This window comes from Oenanthe melanoleuca, chromosome 2 (assembly GCF_029582105.1).
Source record: "Oenanthe melanoleuca isolate GR-GAL-2019-014 chromosome 2, OMel1.0, whole genome shotgun sequence".
In the NCBI taxonomy this organism is placed as follows: domain Eukaryota; kingdom Metazoa; phylum Chordata; class Aves; order Passeriformes; family Muscicapidae; genus Oenanthe; species Oenanthe melanoleuca.
The window spans coordinates 102,274,952-102,296,598 of record NC_079335.1 but is presented as its reverse complement, the minus strand read 5'-3'; the positions used below and the strand labels follow the sequence as shown (position 1 = coordinate 102,296,598).

General features: G+C 42.6%; 1 protein-coding gene across 10 annotated transcripts in view; it reads right to left on the bottom strand.

Annotated features, from left to right (window-relative positions):
* Positions 1-21,647, bottom strand: part of ELMO1 (engulfment and cell motility 1) — a 312,086-nt gene that overhangs the window by 210,038 nt on the left and 80,401 nt on the right. For all 10 annotated transcript variants that reach the window (XM_056483191.1, XM_056483198.1, XM_056483192.1 and 7 more), the window contains 2 exons: positions 11,595-11,764; positions 1,401-1,436 (listed from right to left, as the gene is read on the bottom strand). In XM_056483191.1, coding sequence (XP_056339166.1) covers positions 1,401-1,436; positions 11,595-11,764 — 206 coding nt within the window. The remainder of the gene's footprint in view (positions 1-1,400; positions 1,437-11,594; positions 11,765-21,647) is intronic.

Here is a 21,647-nt window from a genome sequence, read left to right as displayed (position 1 = left end):
TTATCTTTGTGGCCTTCCAGTGGACCTGTCCCAGGAGCTACATGTCTTTCTGGTACTGAGGAGGCCAAAAATGGACATAGCACTCCAGATGTGGCTTCACTATAGTGGTGTAGAGGGGAAGAATCACCCCCTCGACCTGCTGGCCTCAGTCTTCTCAGGATACCATTGGCCATCCTGGCCCCAAGGGCACTGCCAGCTCATGGTTAAGTTGTCATGCTCCAGGACCCCCAGATCCTTCTCTGCAGAGCTTCTCTTTACTAGGTCAGTCCCCAAGGTGTACTTGTGTTTGAGGTTTTTCCTCCCTAGGTGCAGGACCATACACTTCATTTATTTGAACCTTATTATATTTCTCTCTGCCCAGCTGTCCAGCCTTTCACAGTCCTGCTGAATGGTAGCACAACCTCCAGGTCATGTTGCCAGGTTGATGCTGCCAAGAATTCCATAAGCCACGTGCCACTTTAAGAATTTTCCTCATAGTCTAAACTTCTCTATTATGAAACAAATTACTTTGTATTAGGTTAAGAAGTGAACTTAGCAGAAGGATTTAAATTTCCTGCCAAATTTCTTCTTACTGTATTATTTATTTATTAGGAAATGATTTAAAAATAAATGTTTCAGAACTTGGCTTACAGCAGATTTATGAAAGTATGATTTAACACAGGTTTAGATGGGGAGCTAAATTTCCTGCATAATAAATCACATCAAGCTCTCAGAATGACAGACATATGCTTAACTGATTATTCTTTTGCTTCCTTGGGTTTTAGCTATGCTTGACATGTCAAATTTGCAAGCTAATCAAGATATTAGAACATCCCTTGAGATTCAAATTTACCAAAGCCTGTGCTTAACTCTGAGCAAACAGAAGTAGTCTGTTCAAAATCATTGGGGAAATAGGCAAGGAAATTCTGATATGAGGCCATTTATTATTTTACAGTTTTCCTTTATGCCGATATTTGCAGCAACTAGCATTACCTGGGACCAGCAAATAATAGGAATTCAAACTGGGGCAATGACCTTACTTTTCACCTCACTAATATTGACCATTAGAATTGCCAACTATCAACCACATAAGCCAATGAAATTCAAGAGGGAATTGGGAAAGGTAGGGAAATTATTTTTTGCTGAAATTAAAAAAAGAAAACAAAGCAAAAGCCTTACTTCAGAAACAGTAAAAGGCCCTGCTGAAGTTACAGAAATGAAGCACTCATTCCACAAGCAAATCAAAAAAAGGCTTCATCAGACAATTTTAACTGGCATCAAAGAGCAGAAAACAGAGAAGATTGAAGACTTGCTGATGAATACGCACAGTCATATTTACATATAAAGATTATCACAAGGCCTGAACTCAGTCATGCAAAGAAGAGGTAGTATACAAGGTGATGGTCTAATCAAGTTCTTACCAGGGCTTCATTATCTTCTGCAATTTCTGATATCGTCTGCAAAATTAAAACTTGCATGTGAGGAAAAACACTTTAAAACATCTGTACTTTAATTACTACATACAACCCAACCCCCTATCCTGTACTTGAGCCATAAAATTCACGGACATACATACAATAAGAGGCAGTAAATTGCTAGCAATTTGCTGTGAACAAAAGCAGTTCAGTAACTGGTAAAGAACACCCCAAATTTCAATTTCAAATATTTGTTCAGAATACTTGTGTTAACTTCTGTTAGGAAAAAAAGCATATCTAGACATTCTTAATTGGTAAAGCATTTGCGTAAAAAGCCTTTGATACAAAATAATAAAGGTTTACACATTAAGCATCTTCTGTCCAATGACATTTAATCTGTTGCCTGGAGAACTCTTATTTACTTGTAGTCTCCACCACTAATACTGATGTCAGAGTCACCAGCATTGTTGAAAGATGTGTAGCTAGGATGGTAAACAGTAAAAATTGCACCAAAGATAGATATCCTTTTTAAAACACCACTTAAACATATAAGAAATAAGGGAGCTAGAAAGAATTTTTTTAAAAAATTCTCTCTTATTTAACCCCTTCTTGTGCCTCATAAATCTATTTCATAGTTTTATTTGAGAGCCTTGGCTGCAACTCCACACTGGGCAGACTTGTGTTCAAAAGGTCAACAAAGAGGTCCCTCTTTCCTTTCTGCACCTTCTCCCCAGGTCTCCTGCTTTGCAATTTCCCTCACAGCAAGCTGCACAGCAGTGTCATTCAGCTAAGAAGAGCTCTAGGACTCCAAGCTCTCCAATCACTGATTCAATTCTCTAATTCTCTCCCAGAACGTGGTTACAGTTTTGGGGCTTTTCTCCCTTTTGGTAAAGCAGTAATTCCTCCCACCTTTTCAAGAAGAACCAGTCTCAAGGAGGACTGGCTTGTGTAACTGTCAGTGGAGAAAACACAGCAAACATCAAAGGAACATTGGTTTGAAGTCCTTCTCTGCCAGCTGTGAGCTGCAGTACTCATGCCTAAAGATAGCGCTGGCACTGTTTATTATGTATCCAAGCACAGACTGGGCTACAGCCTTACTCAAATCAGAGGAGTGATAAGATTTTCTCTTTGGATTTCATGGCCTTGGTTCTTTTATGCTACAACCTATATCTGTGTAGCCAGTAATAATGAATAAACAAAAAACATCCTGATGTTCAGAAAGCCTTAAAAACAGGGGCAAATACCCTCAACGTGCTTTTATCAGCAGTAAAATTTAAAATATTTTCCATAGTAGGAGATCCTTCAGCAGAATGTCACTTCTGTGCTCCTGCAAACTAAGAGCTTCCAAGCTGTGGCAGATTCTGCTAAACCACCAAGAACAATCACCACAACAAATGAGTTTTGTCATCTCCCAAATGTGCATGGATCCTTGCAACTTTCTGCAGCATGTCAGCCAAACTTCACAGCACTCTTCTCAGGCCAGTTTTTAAAACAGCTGCTTTCTTCCAGGGGCTGACTTCAGCTAAGTAGCAAACAAACTTGAAATTATGGAAGACAGAGAAACAAGTGCAGTGTTTGCAAACTGGTAGCACTTCAAATGACAGGACCTGTTTTGCCAGAGATTTTTCACAAAAAGCTCTAATCATGACGTTTTCTCCATGACTGAGACAGGGATTACAGAACAAATGTCTGAGTCCAAAAACAAAACATTTAGACAGCAACTCTCTTAGTATTTACAGAACTCTTATCAATCCTGAGTTAATCAGCAATCAGTTAACTTGAGGTCAAAAAAGTGTGCAAAGTAAAAGAAAATATAAATTTAGAATAATGTACAGAAATAATTGAATTATATAAGACTTTTCTGGTGAAGCAATACAAAGACAAAATTTTGACTTCAGAGGAAAGACAGCCACTGTATTAAATCAAACAATTTCCACTTATTTTTGTTGCTTTTGTGTGACTAGAGCAGCAATCAATCCAGGATATCAAATGTTGCAGCAACACATGATTATAGATTGACTTTTACCATTGCAGATGTGGATGGAGGCTGTTCTCTAAAGCAACACATCCTATTTTCATTCATCATTGAACCAAAACATAACAGAGAAAGAACAGGCATGAGCAGGAGTTCCTCTCATATTTACCCACAGACCATGCAAAAGTCACCAAGGAGGGGCCAAGCTGATTCTTCCAGCAAGTAGGACTGGAAAGAAACCAAGTAGTCTGACACTTCCATCAGCTTTCTTCTTTCTACATATACATAACTGTTTTTTTTTCCAGAGGGCTAACTCTGTGGTAGCAATCAAATAGCTGTGTAGAGCCCTTGTCAGTGAGTTACCAATGTAGGGTCAAAAATTCAGAAAGCCTTACTGATCTAGACACTGTAATTAGCTCAATACTTTTTTTTTTTTTTTTTTTTTTTTTTTTTGCACTTGCATGGATAGGAACAAAACCAAGGCCAAAAAGCAAATGTTATAAGGGCAAACTAAATAGCAATTGTGAAAGGCTGAGATTCTAGAGTGGTGAAAGACAAACCCAGCAATCTTTACACAGGCATGAATCTCAAAATAGATGCCAGCATAAAGCAAAATAACAAGTTTCCAGGTTAGACATTTTTCTATCATAATATGTTTCCTGTCTGGCCTCAAAGGGACTTTGTGATTCACTTCCAAATGAATCCCAAGGAGCAGCAGTGAGTTCTCTTTGGACTTTCTCAAGCACACAAACTTACTCTTTGCTCAAATACTCCAGGTTCCGCCTTGAACAGCTTCCAACAGAGAACAGCTTAGTAGTGATCTGACTGAATCAACTCTAACCTGTTCATGTGCCAAAACTGCTGCACAAACACTAAAGGTACCCCAAATCTAAACCCTAGCTGGAGTAACCCACATTGAACAGGAAGGAGTTATCTGAACTGGGGGAAAAAACGAAAATGTCCCATTTTGGAAGCCAGTGTGAAGCCACAGTAGCTAATGATACCAAGACCTAAAGCACCAGCACAACAATTGTTTGGACCATTTTGAACATGAGCAGAATTTTGTAAGAGTACCACTAAGAATATAAGATTTTCAGAGGGCCACTGTTACCAAAGGTGGAAGATGTTCACAAAAATTTCCTCCTCTACAGAAACATTGATGGGATGGTGCATGAATGACCTGCCAACCACATTAAAGCACCATTTGGCTATTGTTTTTCAGGCAAACACATTCTAGATCAGACAGTGTTTAGGAATATGATAAGAAAAATCCAAGAGTACAAATTTCTGGTTTCTGTCTGTAACAGGTGTGGCTATCATAAGCATATGAAATCTGGGAAACACATTGACCTGGAATAATCTACAAAATTACTATTACTATTAAGTTACACAGCAGCCCTCAGAGTCATCACAGCCACCACAATATCCACAGCTATACACAGTCCAATAGAAAAAAACATCCTGGAAAGTTGCAGAAGTGGAGATTTTAAGCTCTTTTCCTTATTTTTCTTGGTTTTTCAAATACTACAGTTCTGTGTGGAGTTAACAAAAAATAAAAAGTTCATTTTGTCCACCTTCATACTCTGGAGAATATTTGGAAATATAAATCCACTGCTAGAGTTACTCTTTTTTATAACATTTTACACAAGATGTTGCCAAACAAAACCCAGTAAAACTGTTCTCTCTCCTCATCCCTGTTCTGGTCAACAGGGTGTTGATATCACCATTTTAAAGGGGTCATTTAAATGCTAATATTCTCAAACATAGGAAAAGTAAAAAAAAATCAAACCTGGAGAAAGTGCATTTAGAATGAGGAGACCAGCAACTCTATTCCTTTAAAAATGTGATCTTCAACAGTTCCACCTTCAGATGACCTTGAGATTGGCTCAGTTGGTTAAAGCATGGTGTTAATTACACCGAGTCTGTGGGTTCAATCCCTGTAAGGACCATTCACTCAAGAGTTGGACTCGATGACCCTTCTGGGTCCCCTCCAAGTGAGATAATTCCATGATTTTATCTAAAGCCTAGAGTGTGGGCTTTGCATATGTAAAAGATATAAGAAAAATTGTACTGGTGCTGAGAGGAAAGGTGCAATCCAACCCTGAAGACTGATGGGGAAACAAACCCAAAACAAGCAGGAGAGAAGTAAACCAAAAAAAAAGCCACTCCAGTAAAAAATCCTACTCCACCTTCTTTCTTTATGAAAACTGCACAGAAATATGGAGCTGCAGCCCTTCCGCATTCTCCTCCCATTACCATCTCCACAGTGGTATAGTACGATTACCTGATTTTATATACTCTTTTGGATTTCTGCCTCACAGACAATAGTCACCCTCTCCCAACATTACAGAAGTACTAAGAAATGTGCATAAAACCCATTGGACAAGAATTGATTTTGGCAGCAATGTCAAATTAAGTAATCTAGGCTTCCAGGTGAAGCTTCACAGGAATAGTTGAGCCTGTTTAAAGCCCTGTGCTGTCAAAAATACAAATTAATTTTCTCCCTCCATTAGCAAGCTGAGTTTTTGGCAGTTTAGCAAATTCAATTGCAGCACTAATGAGTAAAATAAGCATTTAAACTGAACAAGAAAGGGAGCAGGTATTACACAGCCAGTAGCCAGGAAGGGTGGAAAAAGACTACTTTATATAGGGGCTGAAACTTATTAGCTTAGTATTGTTTTTATCTTCTGAAAATTCATTTTCCATTTATCTAGTGAGTTGTGCTTACATAACTGTTTTCTGGGGCAATGCTGTGAGCTCAGTCAGCAAACTAAACTGGGTTAAGGAATATTGTATTAAAAGTAGCCTCTACTGTCACTTTTCATAACCTACACCAGTCTTCCAGTCCAGCTTGGTAGAAACAGCACTGGTATAACTCTTCAGATGGAACAGGACAGGAACAAGTTACTGTGAGCAAGGGGAGCTTAAATGTTTTGACAGCACTGCTGAAATACTCATCAGACTGGGATGGAAAAAACCACCAGCAGGTATATGAGCAACTGTCCCAAAAATTGTGCTGAAGTCAGAATAACTCCAAACTAATCTCTCTTCAGTTTTCCACAGGGCTGGTGTATAGTATTATCTTTGCAAGACAAGCCAAGAGCTACAATTCCACTGAACAATGCAATTTGTCCTTAAAACATGCAAAATTGATCTCTGAGAGTCTTCTAGCTGTACAGCAGCCAACTCTGCAACTGCATGTGCTCAATAGAAGGCTCCTCGTAGTCAAGACACAAAACCCATACAAATATACATTTATTTAGAAGTTTACATCTAGCTGCATTTATTATTTCCAATAGGAAGATGGCAAAATTTAACAACTAACACAATTAAAGGCAAGGGGTTGTTTTTTTTTCTCCAATCTGCATAGTAAGCAATCATAACTCTCTTATAATTAAAACTATCTGCTACCAGGCTATCTGCCACTTTGTCTTAGCAGCATCAACTAGCATGTTCCTGTGCCATGGCTGTATGACAATAAAAGCTGCTTAGCACAGCCCCATCGATGAAGCAGATGTCTGGAGAATAATCTTCTTAACAACAGCAGAAACAATTCTGCTCTGGTTACTGTCAAGACAGATAGGCTTAGCATAGTCTCTCTTTTTTTTTTTTTTTTTCCTTTTATTTTTTGGCAGAAACAGTGTTAATTCATCCAAATGGCAAGTCATAGAGGTCAGGATAATGCTGATTAAAAAAATGCTGAAAATTCTGCATAGACCTTCCTCCTTTCCCTCCCAGTCATGAGATCACCCTTATTCGTATTACTAGTAATAACAAAAATAAATATAAATAATATATTAATAAATAATAGATTCCATTTATCAACTCTTTGGTCTCTCAATATTTACATGAATTATGTTTACCTTTCCTTGCTTAATACGGAATTATGAGGAATTTTTTTCTTTCTAAGGATGGCTGAGAGTCTGTTCCAGTCACACAACTATTCTGAAAAATCAAGAAAAAACCCCCACAACTTTAACAGTCTTCTGCTACATCATGATTTTCTGAAACACAAGTTCTAAGCTCGACTATGGAATACAGCTCTGAATGAAAGAACTATGTTATCACAGTTGGAGTAGCAAGAAGACATGATTCCTTCTTCCACCTTGGAAAATAGAGAATAAAGCTTGAATTAACAAAATTCATCGATTTCTAGCACAGCTGCAGTACCATGAACAGAAGTGCCACTCAGCCTGGGCTTACAGATGTAGGGGTCTTCCCAGCTGCATCAACCCACGGGCAGCTAGCACAGCACACAGAGGGGATCCCTGCAGAACAACAGCAGCCACCCCACAGGGTATGTCCCATCCCTGCTTTCCCAGAGTCTCAGTGCCAGTTCCTAGGGTGCAATACATGAGCAGAGACAGCCACCATGACTGCTCTCAGGTTGTGGCTCAAGGACATACCTAGGCCACTGTAATGGTCTGTTGCCGCAAAAAAAAGGGCCTTTTCTACATCCACTCATGACCAGTTCCTCTCTTGTTTCTTCAAGTCCCTAACTGAGCAGAAAACCAATTTTAGAGAGTTAGTTTTCCAACAGAATCGTGTACTTTCCAGTAAGTTAACAGGCTGGATTCGCTTTGTGGAACATGCAGACACTGGAACCAACTCCTGGAAAAAACAGCAGGACTGCGCCGAACGTTTTAGGTTGCAATACAGGATGTGACCAAAAGTACGTATTCTATCACCATCTGTTGAAACCAGGTGGAGCAGTGATCCTTATCTCAGGGAGAGATACCCTCTGCTAATGGACCATGTGTTAAAAACCAGGTGAGGCAGTGTTCTTTATCTTTTCCACACCCCATCTTTCCTCCAGGAAGATATCTTCTGTTTAATGTGTTAATGGGCCATTGAGTCCCACTGCATGACTGATAAAATTACATCATCCTGTTGGGAGATGCTCCACCCAGGGGGTGGACCCAGGGGTCCCTTCTACAGGACCACTCCTTCAACAGAACTACATCTGTCACTCCAGGAGGACTGCAGCCACCATTTAAATGGACTGTTACAAAAACACCCTGATTGGGGTGTCTGGTTGTATTCTGACTCTGTCAGCGTTTTGGGTTTGTTTTTTGTAATAGTGTATTTCTATTTTAATTTTTCCTAGTAAAGAACTGTTATTCCTATTCCCATGTCTTTGCCTGAGAGCCCCTTAATTTAAAAATTATAATAATTTGGAGAGAGGGTATTTACATTTTCCATTTCAAAGAGAGGATCCTGCCGTTCTTAGCAGACACCTGTCTTTCAAACCAAGACAGCTGAAGAACAGGAGTTCACACAGAAGAAATGGGAGAAGAAGGCAGGGAGCTGGACCATCTCTCAGCACACCAAGACATTAGGTTTGTCTCAGCTATATGGGTCACTCATAGCCTGATTCAAACAAGTCTGGCTCTACAGGAGTGGCTAAGATAACTCCACAGTGAAGATATATCTTAAATGCATTTTTATAAAATAAGTTGTTTTCTAAAACTGGTCTATGAAAGAAGTTTCTGCTCCACCCAGAAATTTCTGGCTCCTCATTCCTCCTCTAATATCTGCCCTCTGCCCTTCATTATGCTAGTGTAATTGTTTGCGTGGAGTCACCTATTGACACTGAGAGAGTAGTGTAGGTTCACCTATGGACACAGAGAAAAGCTTTATGTTCTGAAGCATTTTGGTGACATTGTCAGCTGCACAGTCTACACAGCCACCTTGCTGAGGGTGCTGAGCCCAGGTTGGAAGCAATGGCAGGGCCTTCAATTTGATTTATCTGTTCAGTGAGCATCTAATGTGGGACCTCTTATTAACAGCAGTGCAGAGAGTCCAAGCAAAAACAAGAACAGACCATAAGAGGACAACTAACTGATTCCAGCTGCCTTTCTTTGCCTGGGCACTGAATGAAAAAAAATAAAAATTTTCTTTTCTTTCTTTTAAGGAAGTAGTTTGTCTGTTTGCTCAGTGTGCTGACACAGCTGCGAGTGACAGACCCTGATGTAAAGGAACAGATTCAGTACCTTGAAGTGAGAGGAGAAAGGAAAGCAGAAGCACCATGGCAGACTTAGGCTGCTGTGCCTGTGTATGTTTGGTCCTTTTATTAAATCCCAAGTTCTGTTAAATATGCACTCATCAGCCAGTGATGCACAGTATAAAAGTGGAAGAGAATGTAAGCATAACACAGATGTTCTTGCTTTACAACTCCCTTTCCAAAACCAGACTTGGAAAAACTGACCTGCTGACACCTTCAGGAGCTGCAAAATGTCTACACTGCTGAACATGAAAGACTGCAGTGAGTATTAAGCTCATTAACATGTGAAGCTGCTGGAAACTCTTACAGTCTGAGTCTTTGTCCAATGCCCAAACTCAAGAGTATTTCTCCCAACAGACAGAAACACTGATAAATACATTAGACAGGTATTTCAGTCAATGCAAGTTTGATGACACATTACATCAGCTAAACAAAAATTTAATCCCTCAAAACTTACAGCCACTTACAAAAATAAAATAATAATTTAAAAAAGGCAGTAATCTGTGTTCCTATGTCCAGTTTACAAGCCTGCTGTGTGGTTTGAAAACTTATACTTTCAGTCAGGATTTATTGCAGGATATAATTTGCTAGGCAGTTCTTTCAACAGCAGTCTTGCCTGTAGTAGTTTCCCTCCCAAATAGTTATTTTTAATCCAGACAATTTTGCTACAGCTTGGCTCATCCCACAGCTATAAAACAGCAGTACAAATACATCTGAAGGGTAAGGAGGGCACTTGCTTTAGTCTTAGCACAGCTAAAAGAAAATATTATAAAAAACACGTATGCCCCCTCTCTGTTTCAACAGAACATAAAATGCTTTAGTTTAAATACCTTCTGCAGTAGAGTAAGTTAAACCATTAAGCTTAAAAACCATCACAACAAAACAAACCACAAGGGCAGTGACTGTTAATTTTCCTGTGTTCTGATCTTCGCAGGCATATCTGAGCCTGTCCATTTAGAATCCTTTTCATTACTACAGCAACTGTGTACACGTGTTTATATCAACTTAAACTTGTCTTTGCTTTTAAACTTAATTTGGTCCGTAAACAACAAATACTACATGAATAAAAGACATGCTGACAAATTTGCTAACTAGAAGTTGTTTTTTTTTAAAGTGGCATAACAGGTGATGTGTATCACAGATCACATCACTGCAAAAAATAAAGACCATAACCCCAAAATGCTGAAGATTAAACCACAAGCTTTTGGAAATCTAGTATATAGCTATAGTTAGACAATAAGGATTCAGAGTCCCATAAGCCATTAACCACACAACACATAACACTGCCCAATCCGCACTGCCCAATAGACTATTGAATTCTAGAAAGAAGTTAATTTTTCTGCGAAAAATACACAGTATATCTTATACAAGACCCTCAGAGACCATTTGTACTCCACTTCAAAGACCACTTACTACTTTTGCTTTACCTCCTAACACTATTTACTTCCTTGAATCCAAGGGAATACGAGCACATCAATGAGGGGGTTTGAACTGATTTCACTTTTCTTTCTCTTAGGAGATGGTGTGGGTATTGTTGACTTCTTCCTGTGTAGTAGAGCTTGACATTAAGTGCAAATCTCTTACTTGAAATCAAATGCTTATTGTTAGAGCATAATTTAATAGTGCAACAATCCAGTAGATACTTGTCTGCTGCACTTTCCACATTAAGCCAATGGACACCTTCTCAGGACTTTGGTCCTGAATTTCACCAATCATGAAATTGTGTATGAATGAGTGTATTTTTAGAGGTCAGCTTTCAATTTCATGTCAGAAAAGCCAACTGGTATTAGAAAAAATCCCATTCAGAATAAAAACCATAAAAAATGGAAATAAAGTAAAAGCATTTTTTACATTTGGGTTTAACCACACATGTTCTCAGTAACATGAAATTTAAAACATAGTTTTTAGGTGATATCACTTAAATATCAGCCTTCAAATATACTTTCAACGGGTTACTTAAATTCCAATGAATAGAGAAGAAACTAGGACATCAATCTCCCCAAACTTCATGGCACAGGCGGTACTTGTGACTCCCTCCTTTGCTCATCCCCAGTCCTGACCAGCCCATTGTTAAGGGAAATTAAAAAAACAATATCTCATTCATAATTAATATACTATCCTAGCAACCTGGACCTCTTGAGATATTTAATTCCTCAACTCAGAAAAGAGCATGAAATCAGCCCACATGGAAGAAACGCCAGAGTTTAAGCAGAATACTTACTCTGTGCCACTTTCAACCATTTGTGTTAGGATGGAAATCCCATCCAGGTTTATAAATTCTTGGGCAAATGTAACATCCCGTGAGTAGTTGGCTAAGTCTTTCAGTGCTTCTAACTTTGCATCCATACTAGAAGACTGGATCCTCTCATGGAGCTGCTGTGCATTTTGAGTCTATGAGAGAAACAAAACACACAAAACAAAAGCAACAAAACAGTTTTCATTACAATAAAAATCATGAGTAAAATGTCAATGTAAGGACAAGGAACAATGGCCATGTTTAATATTTATGATGTTTAACTTCCATACTCAGAAAATATTAAGTAGCTTAAATAGAAATAACTTTTGTAGAAGTATATTACTCATGTATTATTCTATTATTACCTATGATTATTTGGACTCTTGCAGAATCATTAGCTGAGCAATGGCTAGATGTCCCATTGTCTCACGCAAAATGGAAGACAAAGACATTACCAAAGGCAGCCTTTGGCTTGAAGAGCTTATGTGTCACATCAATAAAGGAGAAATGAAAATAAAACAAAATGCATCATATAATCTCAGCAAAATAACAGTGTAACTTCTTTTCCAGTCAACGCTTACTTAGGTTACACACTTCTCATCACCTTTAGCAACAAAGACCACATACTGCCCTAACCATGTTACATCAAAAGCGACCAACTTCAGACCTTCCTGCTCCTTGCTCCCCCTCTTCTTTTCTTCACAGTCAGTTGAAACACTCACATATTCCTGTTGGGGGTTGAGTGTTTTCCTATTACTGTGTCAATTTAAAGAATTTTTCCCATTTTCATGCCAATGGAGCTGGCCGGGTTACACCCCGGATGTTTGACGACTCTGGACAAAAGGGGTAGGTGGGATCGGCTTCGAGAGGGGCACTCATGCTTCCAGAGGGGATTCGGGTTTCCGGCGAGCTCGGAGGAGGATCCCCCCGGTCTTGGAGCCACGCGGCCGAAGGTAGGAGAGCCAGACACTCTGCAATCACCTGCCCTGCATCTGCCTCGCTGCAGACTCCTGCCTCTGCGGACACAGCGAATCACCTGGACACCAACAATGAGCGAGGAGCTGCCCACTCCAGCCCGTTCCCACCCAAGACCAGCGCGGCCACAGCCGCCCCCTCCCACCTCCGCTCCCGCCAAGAGAGAGTGTGCCCACAGCTAAAGAAAGGACTGGAACCGAGTTATCTGTTCTGTTAGTAATTTTAATAACTGCTGTTGTTTCTGCTGGTATAGTTAGATATATTAGTAAAAGAGCTGTTATTCCTACCCCCTTATCTCTGCCTCAGAGTCCTTGATTCAAACGTTTATAATATTTGGGGGGAGTGGAATTCAGGTCTCTGTTTCAAAGGAAAACTTCTGCCTTTATTGGCAGACACCTGTCCTTCAAACCAGGACAGATTTTGGCGCCCATTGTGGGGCCCAAGGGCATTAAGAGGAGATTTAAGACAGGAGTAACAGCTCTTTTAAGTGGCAACATGCTGTCTGGTTTAATCTGGTTTGGGCTCCATGTGGCCACAGATATCTCTCTCCCATTTGTTAGCCCTTTTTTGAATATGGGCCCTCTCACCAAAGTTACTGTAGCTATTATCCGATTCATTTGGTGGATTGATTATGTCAGGAATTCATGGTTTTTTAATTTTCTCTGTGAAGCGGCCACATGGATCTAGAGCTATCGTACTCTAACTGCGTGTTTCTGGGGTTATTTCAATAATGGTTCTTACTGTGAGGTAATCAATGCAAAGGAAATTTTCTCCCAACCCATCACCCAGTTTTTTGAGGCTACCCCACCAGTTTTCAAGGATTTCAGATCTGTTTTAATTGCTAGTGTTATTTTACAGTGGATGGCGTTGCTGATAGGCCTGTCTACTTAGCATTCAGAAACAATGGAATATTGGCTTGGGTAACAACCCTGATACCTACCCCAGGGACTAGGGATGCTGCCCCAGAGTCTGCCCCTGCCCCAGGGACTAGGGATGTTGCCCCAGAACATGACCCTGCCCAAGGGACCAGGGATGTTGCCTCAGAACATGACCCTGCTCCAGGGACCAGGGATATTGCCCCAGAACATGACCCTGCCCAAGGGACTAAGGATGTTGCCCCAGAACATGACTCTGCTCCGGGGACTAGGGATGCTGCCCCAGAGCCTGATGCTGCCCCACAGCCCACCGCAGAAATGAACCACCCAGAGTGGGTGGGGGCTCTAGTGAAGGATATTGGCCAGGTGTTGAAGGTGCAAAGCCAGATGTTGAAGGAGCACAGCCAGATGTTGAAGGAGCACTTTTCTTCAGCTGGTGAGAAACCCTCCCCCTGCCCTAAAGAGGGAGAGTCAGATGGTGCTGCAGTGGAACCCATAGATGTTGTATCTGTCCAGGTTCCAGCCGGATCACAGGGGCAGCCACAGCCAGCAGCAGTTGGCCCCGTGGAAACTAGAAAATCTAAGATTAAAACGAGGCACCTAAATAATGGGGCTCAGCCAGGAGGGTACTCATAACCAGCAAGGGAGCCAGAGGTTGAGATTGTCACCGAATCCCTCTCATACGATAGTCTCCGTAACCTGCGTAAAGACATTGTATGGCAGGGCCGTGAGCCTTTTACAACTTGGTTACTCCGGGTCTGGGACCTTATGGGAACAGGTGTGCAACTGGATGGAACTGAGGCCAGGGATTTGGGGTCCTTGGCCCAGGATTCAGGTGTGGACCAGATATTTGTAAGGGAGCAAGGCCTCCTTTCCCTCTGGGACCGGCTTTTAATGAGTGTGAGAGAGAAGTTTGTCCACAAAGAGAGAATGCAGGAGCACCACCGTAGAATGCGCTGGAAGACTCTTGAGGAAGGGATCCAGCAGCTGAGAGAAGTGGCAGTATGAGAGGTTCTCTTTGGGAGGGATGGACAGCATGACAATGATCCTGACAAGGTCAGGTGCACAGGGCAGATGCTGTGGAATCTGGCAACCCTGGGGCCATCTCAATATACCACCTTCATTGCAATGATCAATGCTGATAACCAGCAAGAGACAGTGGGTTCTGTTGCCAACAGACTCAGAAATTTTGAGAGTATGATGAATGGCCCAATGCAGGCCAATGTCTCTGCCGTGGCCAGGGACCTCCAAGAGGTCCAGAACAGAATGGAGGAGATGAGGGAGGAGATAAAGGAGGAGATAAGGGAGGAGATAAGAAAGATCAATGCAGCACCAGTGTGAGTCATAGGCCCCAAATCTAGAACCCAACGCTCCCCAGCTAGGGAGAGAGGGTACACCTCATGAGCTGACCTGTGGTTTTTCCTGTGAGACCATGGAGAAGACATGGGAAAATGGGATGGGAAGCCCACTTCTGTCCTGGCAGCACGGGTGCGTCAGCTCAGGGAGGGAAATGCTAACTGAGGGAACTGCGCTAAAATGAAGGTAGCCTCAACCTCCAAGTAATGGTGCAGGGTATCACAGAAGGGAGGATGATCTGTCAGATCCCCTGGAAGGAACCTCCACTATGTATGCCCAGGAAAGAAATAATAACCAGGGCTAGAGGGGCCCTGCCTCTAGCCAGGGAGAGGCATGGGATGACAGAGAGTATTGGACAATGTGGGTGCGATGGCCTGGCACATCAAAGCCACAGGAACATAGAGTACTGGCTCACAAGCACCCTGATACCATCAGAACATGTGGGGAAGGTACCTGTTTCTATTGTTGGGGTGACGGGGGGATCACAAGAATATACTTTGCTGGAAGCTGAGATTAGCCTGACAGGGAAGGGATGGCAGAAACATCCTATTGTAACTGGCCCAGGGGCACCACATATTCTAGGCATAGACTTCCTCAGGAATGGCTGCTACAAAGACCCAAAGGGGTTCAAGTGGGCTTTTGGAATAGCTGCTGTAGCAACAGAGAGCATTAAGCAGTTGAACACTTTGCCTGGACTATCAGAAAACCCATCTGCAGTGGGGCTCCTGAAAGTGACAGAGCAACAGGTACCAATTGCCACCATGACAGTGCACCGCCGGCAGTGCCGGACGAATAGAGATGCTGTGATCCCCATCCACAAGATGATCCGTGAGCTGGAGATCCAAGGAGTGATCAGCAAAGCCCACTCACCCTTCAACAGCCCCATCTGGCCTGTATGCAAGTCTGATGGAGAATGGAGATTGACTGTGGACTATCGTGCATTGAATGAAGTGACTCCACCACTGAGCGCTGCTGTGCCGGATATGTTGGAGCTGCAGTATGAGCTGGGGTCCAAGGCAGCAAGGTGTTATGCCACCATTGACATTGCCAATGCGTTTTTCTCCATTCCTTTGACAGCAGAGTACAGTCCTCAGTTTGCTTTCACCTGGAGAGGCGTGCAGTACACCTGGAACTGACTGCCCCAGGGGTAGAAACACAGCCCCACCATCTGCCACGGACTGATCCAGGCTGAATTGGAAAAGGGTGAGGCTCCAGAACATTTGCAGTACATTGATGACATCATTGTGTGGGCGAACACGGCAGTGGAGGTATTTGAGAAGGGAGAGAAGATCATCCAGATTTTGCTGGGAGCCAGTTTCGCCATTAAAAAGAGCAAAGTCAAAGGACCTGCCCGAGAGATCCGGTTCCTGGGAGCGAAGTGGCAAGATGGACAGTGCCAGATCCCCACTGAGGTCATCAATAAGATCACTGTAATGTCTCCACCAACAAGCAAGAAGGAAACACAAGCTTTCCTAGGTGCCATAGGCTTTTGGAGAATGCACATCCCTGAGCACAGCTAGATTGTGAGCCCTCTCTACCTGGTCACCTGCAAGAAGAATGATTTCCACTGGGGCCCTGAACAGCAGCAAGCCTTCGCCCAGATCAAGCAGGAGATCGCTCATGCAGTGGCCCTTGGCCCAGTCAGGAGAGGACCAGAGGTAAAGAATGTGCTCTACTCTGCAGCCGGGAACCATGGTCTGTCCTGGAGCCTTTGGCAGAAGGTACCTGGTGAGACCCGAGGCCTACCCCTGGGATTCTGGAGCAGAAGTTACAAAGGGTCTGAAGCCAATTAAACTCCCACAGAGAAGGAAATCCTGGCTGCCTATGAAGGAGTTCAAGCTGCCTCAGAGGTGACTGGCACGGAAGCACAGCTTCTCCTGGCACCCTGACTTCCCATGCTGGGGTGGATGTTCAAAGGAAAGGTTCCCTCTCCCCATCATGCCACCGACGCCACATGGAGCAAGTGGATTGCCCTCATCACGCACTGCGCCTGGACTGGCTACCCGAATTGCCCTGGGGTTTGGGAGATAATTACAAACTGGCCAGAAGGTGAAGATTTTGGTCTCGCTGACAAAGAGGAGCAGAAGCAAGTGACCCGGGCTGAAGAAGCCCCACCGTACAACCAACTGCCAGCAGATGAAAAATGCTACGCCCTTTTCACTGACAGTTCCTGTCGCATCATGGGGATGAACCGGAAGTGAAAAGCAGCCGTATGGAGCCCCACACGACAGGTTGCACAAGCTACTGAAGGAGAAGGTGGATCAAGTCAACTTGCAGAGCTCAAAGCTGATCAGCTGGCCTTGGACATTGCTGAGAGAGAGAAATGGCCAAAGCTCTACCTTTACACTGACTTCTGGATGGTAGCCAATGCTCTGTGGGGGTGGCTGGAGAGGTGGAAAAAGGCTGATTGGCAACGTAGAGGAAAACCAATCTGGGCTGCTGATGAGTGGAAAGACATCGCCACTCGGGTAGAGAAGCTACCCGTGAAAGTCCGTCATGTGGATGCCTATGTTCCCAAGAGTCGCGCTAATGAAGAACAACAGCATAACGAGCAGGTAGATCAGGCTGCACAGATAGAGGTCTCAAAGATAGATTGGGAACACAAGGGAGAGTTGTTCCTAGCTCGATGGGCCCACGATGCCTCAGGTCATCAGGGCAGAGATGCCACCTATAAGTGGGCATGAGACCGAGAGGTGGATCTAACCATGGACAGCATTTCTCAGGTTATCCATGACTGTGACACGTGTGCTGCCATCAAGCAAGCCAAGCGGGTGAAGCCCCTCTGGTATGGGGGGCGATGGTCCAAGTACAAGTATGGAGAGGCCTGGCAGATTGACTATATCACACTGCCTCAGACCCGCCAAGGCAAGCGCTATGTGCTGACCATGGTGGAAGCCACCACCGGATGGTTGGAGACCTACCCTGTGCCTCATGCCACTGATCGGATCTCCATCCTGGGCCTGGAAAAGCAAGTCTTCTGGAGGCATGGTACCCCTGAGAGAATTGAGTCAGACAACCGGACTCATTTAAAAAATAGACTTATAAGCATCTGGGCTAGAGAACATGGCATTGAGTGGGTGTACCATATTTCCTACCATGCACCAACAGCTGGGAAAGTCGAACGGTGCAATGGCCTGCTTAAAACCAACTTAAAGGCACCTGGTGGGAGGACTTTCAAGAACTGGGAGATCAATCTACCAAAGGCCACATAGTTAGTGAATACCCGAGGTTCCACTAACAGAGCAGGCCCTGCCCAATCTGAGCCCTTGGGAACACCAGATGGAGATAAGGTCCCAGTGGTACACCTGAGAGGCATGTTAGGAAAAACTGTTTGGTTGAACTCTCCCTCCAGCAAAGACAATCCTGTTCGTGGGGTGGTTTTCGCTCAAAGACCAGGTTGCACTTGGTGGGTGATGCAAAAGGATGGAAAGACCCAATGCATACCCCAAGGAGACCTTGTTCTTGGGTGAACTATTTATGATACTGTGCCTGTAACTGCATGTATGTATAGGACATAAAAGTTTTTAATTTGCTGTAGCAAATTGGGTGGATAATGTTGGGGGTTGAGTGTTTTCCTATTACTGTGTCAGTTTAAAGAATTTTTCCCATTTTCATGCCAATGGAGCTGGCCGGGTTACACCCCGGATGTTTGACGACTCTGGACAAAAAGGGTAGGTGGGATCGGCGTCGAGAGGGGCACTCGTGCTTTCGGAGGGGACTCATGTTTCATGTGAGCTCGGAGGAGGATCCCCCCGGTCTTGGAGCCACGCGGCCGAAGGTAGGAGAGCCAGACACTCTGCGATCACCTGCCCTGCATCTGCCCTGCTTCAGCCTTCTGCCTCTGCGGACACAGCGAATCACCTGGACACCAACAGTGAGCGAGGAGCTGCCCACTCCAGCCCGTTCCCACCCAAGACCAGCGCGGCCACAGCCGCCCCCTCCCACCTCCACTCCCACCATGAGAGAGTGTGCCCACAACTAAAGAAAGGACTGGAACCGAGTTATCTGTTCTGTTCTGTTAGCAATTTTAATAACTGCTGTTGTTTCTGCTGGTATAGTTAGATATATTAGTAAAAGAGCTGTTATTCCTACCCCCTTATCTCTGCCTCAGAGTCCTTGATTCAAACGTTTATAATATTTGGGGGGAGTGGAATTCAGGTCTCTGTTTCAAAGGAAAACTTCTGCCTTTATTGGCAGACACCTGTCCTTCAAACCAGGAGAATTCCCTTGACAAGGAGTGTAGAATAATTACTTCCCACATAATACTATATTATCTGTCATACATCTTTTTGCATGTTCAATATCCTCATGTTATGCTATTTTGGCTATTAATGCTTCAAATAGAGGATCAGTTAGTGAAATTCAAAATGGACACTGATGATAAAAAGCGAAAGAAATACTTAAATAATGCATATTAAACTACTTCTCTCTTTAACCATACAAATACTTTAAAATACATATCACATTTTCAATTTGATGTTTTCAATACCTGAGCAGAATACTCAAAAGCATCAGTTAATAGCTGGGTAGGCGATACTTTTCTTAGAAAAAATAATCCTCCTCTCTACATATTGAGATATTTGCAAAATTCTGTTTCCTTAAATTCATTTCTTACCTGCACCCAAGGAAAGGTTAATGAGAAGCAATGTGTCATTAGGGAAACAAATTAAATGTAAATTTATTTTCTCTGTGTTGATGCTTATTCTTTCTTAGCTGGAAAATAAATAGAGAAGAAAGGGCTCTGCTGACAGACAATTCCTTTTCTGCTCAAGTAATGAATGTACTCTTCACAGAAATGATCATCTCTGAAGATCAAGATTCTGAGAAAACACTCATTTTTAGTGCAAGTGTACATTTAAACATGGAGCCCAGAAAAATAACCAACACAGTTTTGTTACAGATACAGCTGCCTAGATACATAACTTTGCTTAAAAAACATGAATAAATTAAATGTCCGAATCTCCTCAAATATCAGCAAGGTCTGCTACTTTTGTTTTTACAATGGTGGTGGTAAGTGCATGGTCTCCAGTCAGCATTTGACCAGAACAAATGCTGTAAGGAGTGTGTATGTGGGAGAAATACTTTCTAGTTAGTATGACTGTGGTTAACATAGTGTTGAAAAGAAATGGAATATCTTTAGTCCTGAGCTTTTTTATGCTTTAAGTATAGGGTGATGCAGCCATAGCAGTTTCATTACCTATAAAAATGGCAGAATCAAAAAAGATACAAAAGATCTTTCTGCCACTGAAGGTTATCTACTCTATCAATGGATTTGAGCTGTAATGGGGAAACAATGGTTTATACAGCCTCTCTGTAATGACAATGGCTGTCTAAATGGAAACTAAAAGACTATTCTCTCAAGCTTAAGCAGGTGATAAGGTAAATCATTTGCTGAAGCCCATGGAAGAAGTAGAAATAGATACCACTTACTTTCAACTACCAGAAAGTTCCCCCAGCCCTTCCCTTTCATCAGAGGGGATGAAAAAAAAGCTTTGCTAAAGTACTCTTATATAATCAGCTACAAAAATGCACTGCTATTATTACCCAAACCAGAAGTTTAACAGACAACTTCTACCTTACCAAGTTACATCCTTCACTGAGCTATTCCTTACTCTTGACTCCCCACCACAGCAACCCAGAACGACTCAGAGAAGCAAAATATCCTCAAAACATTACTGTTTTGCTGAATACATTCAATGTCTGAATTCCTGCCCACCTTCAGGAGAAACTTCAATACTGGCATGGCAGCTGCATTCCCCTAACTTTGGAAATGATTTAACCTTAAACCTATTAAATCTGTGCACATGGCCTTTTCCAACCTGCCATAGTTCTTGAAAGCTACCACCCCCACTATCTGCCTACTGAAGGAAGTTCTACTGAACTCAAAGTTCTTCCAGCTTTCCACAGGAACCCAGTCCTCTAAAAACTCCTGGATTCAGTGAAAATGGAAAAAATAGGAAAGATGAACAAAACAACTGGTTCAGAGTGACCGAGCAGCTCTCCTGAGCTGCTTTACCAATAAGTCTGAGTGGGCAAACCTTGAGCAGCAGAGCTGTGGCCAAATAGATGGAGACAGTAATTTCCTATGTATTGCAACAGGAAGCAAGAAAAACATAAGCAGAGCCAGGAGAACATCCTCCTCCAAACCCCTTCACAACACACTGTGCTGTGTAAAACAATGCCTTATGATCAGGTTCATCCTTCCTCTTGAGGAGAGATCCTGCCCCAGCAGAAACACCTGGGGCTGGTGAACTGCTGCTATTGGCCAACCAAACTTTCATTACACATGTATTCAAACCAAGCATGAAAAGAGCTAACCCTCCCTCTCACCAAACCAAAGAACACCAGGACACAGATGTATATTAGCAGCTCACATACACTGCACAACACCAGCATGTGTGGGACCAACCTATCAACTGAGATATATTAATCCTCTTTCCTCTGCAGTCAGTGAGAGCTTTGAAATTTACCAGACTAAAACCAAAATATTATCTTAGATCAGAGACAGCTTGAAACCCCCTACAGAGCACAAAAATCCATACTATAAGTGTTTCAGCCCTGTTTTAAGCACATAATATAGTGCTTACTAGCATCATAGGCTTTGTCTGATTATGCCAATGTTCTACCAGCAAAGTTTGCTCACAGCTGCAGTTTTCTTACATTAAACGAGTTTTACAAGACACTGAATCCAATAAACCTTGCTCCTTCTACTCTCAGATGAGAAAAGAACAGACAAAGAGCAGAGGAGATCTTGATTAAAGGGTTAAGCATATATTTTTGTCTCAGCAAGAGTGCTGGCACGTGTCTCATTGTCAACATGGACAAAAGTAAT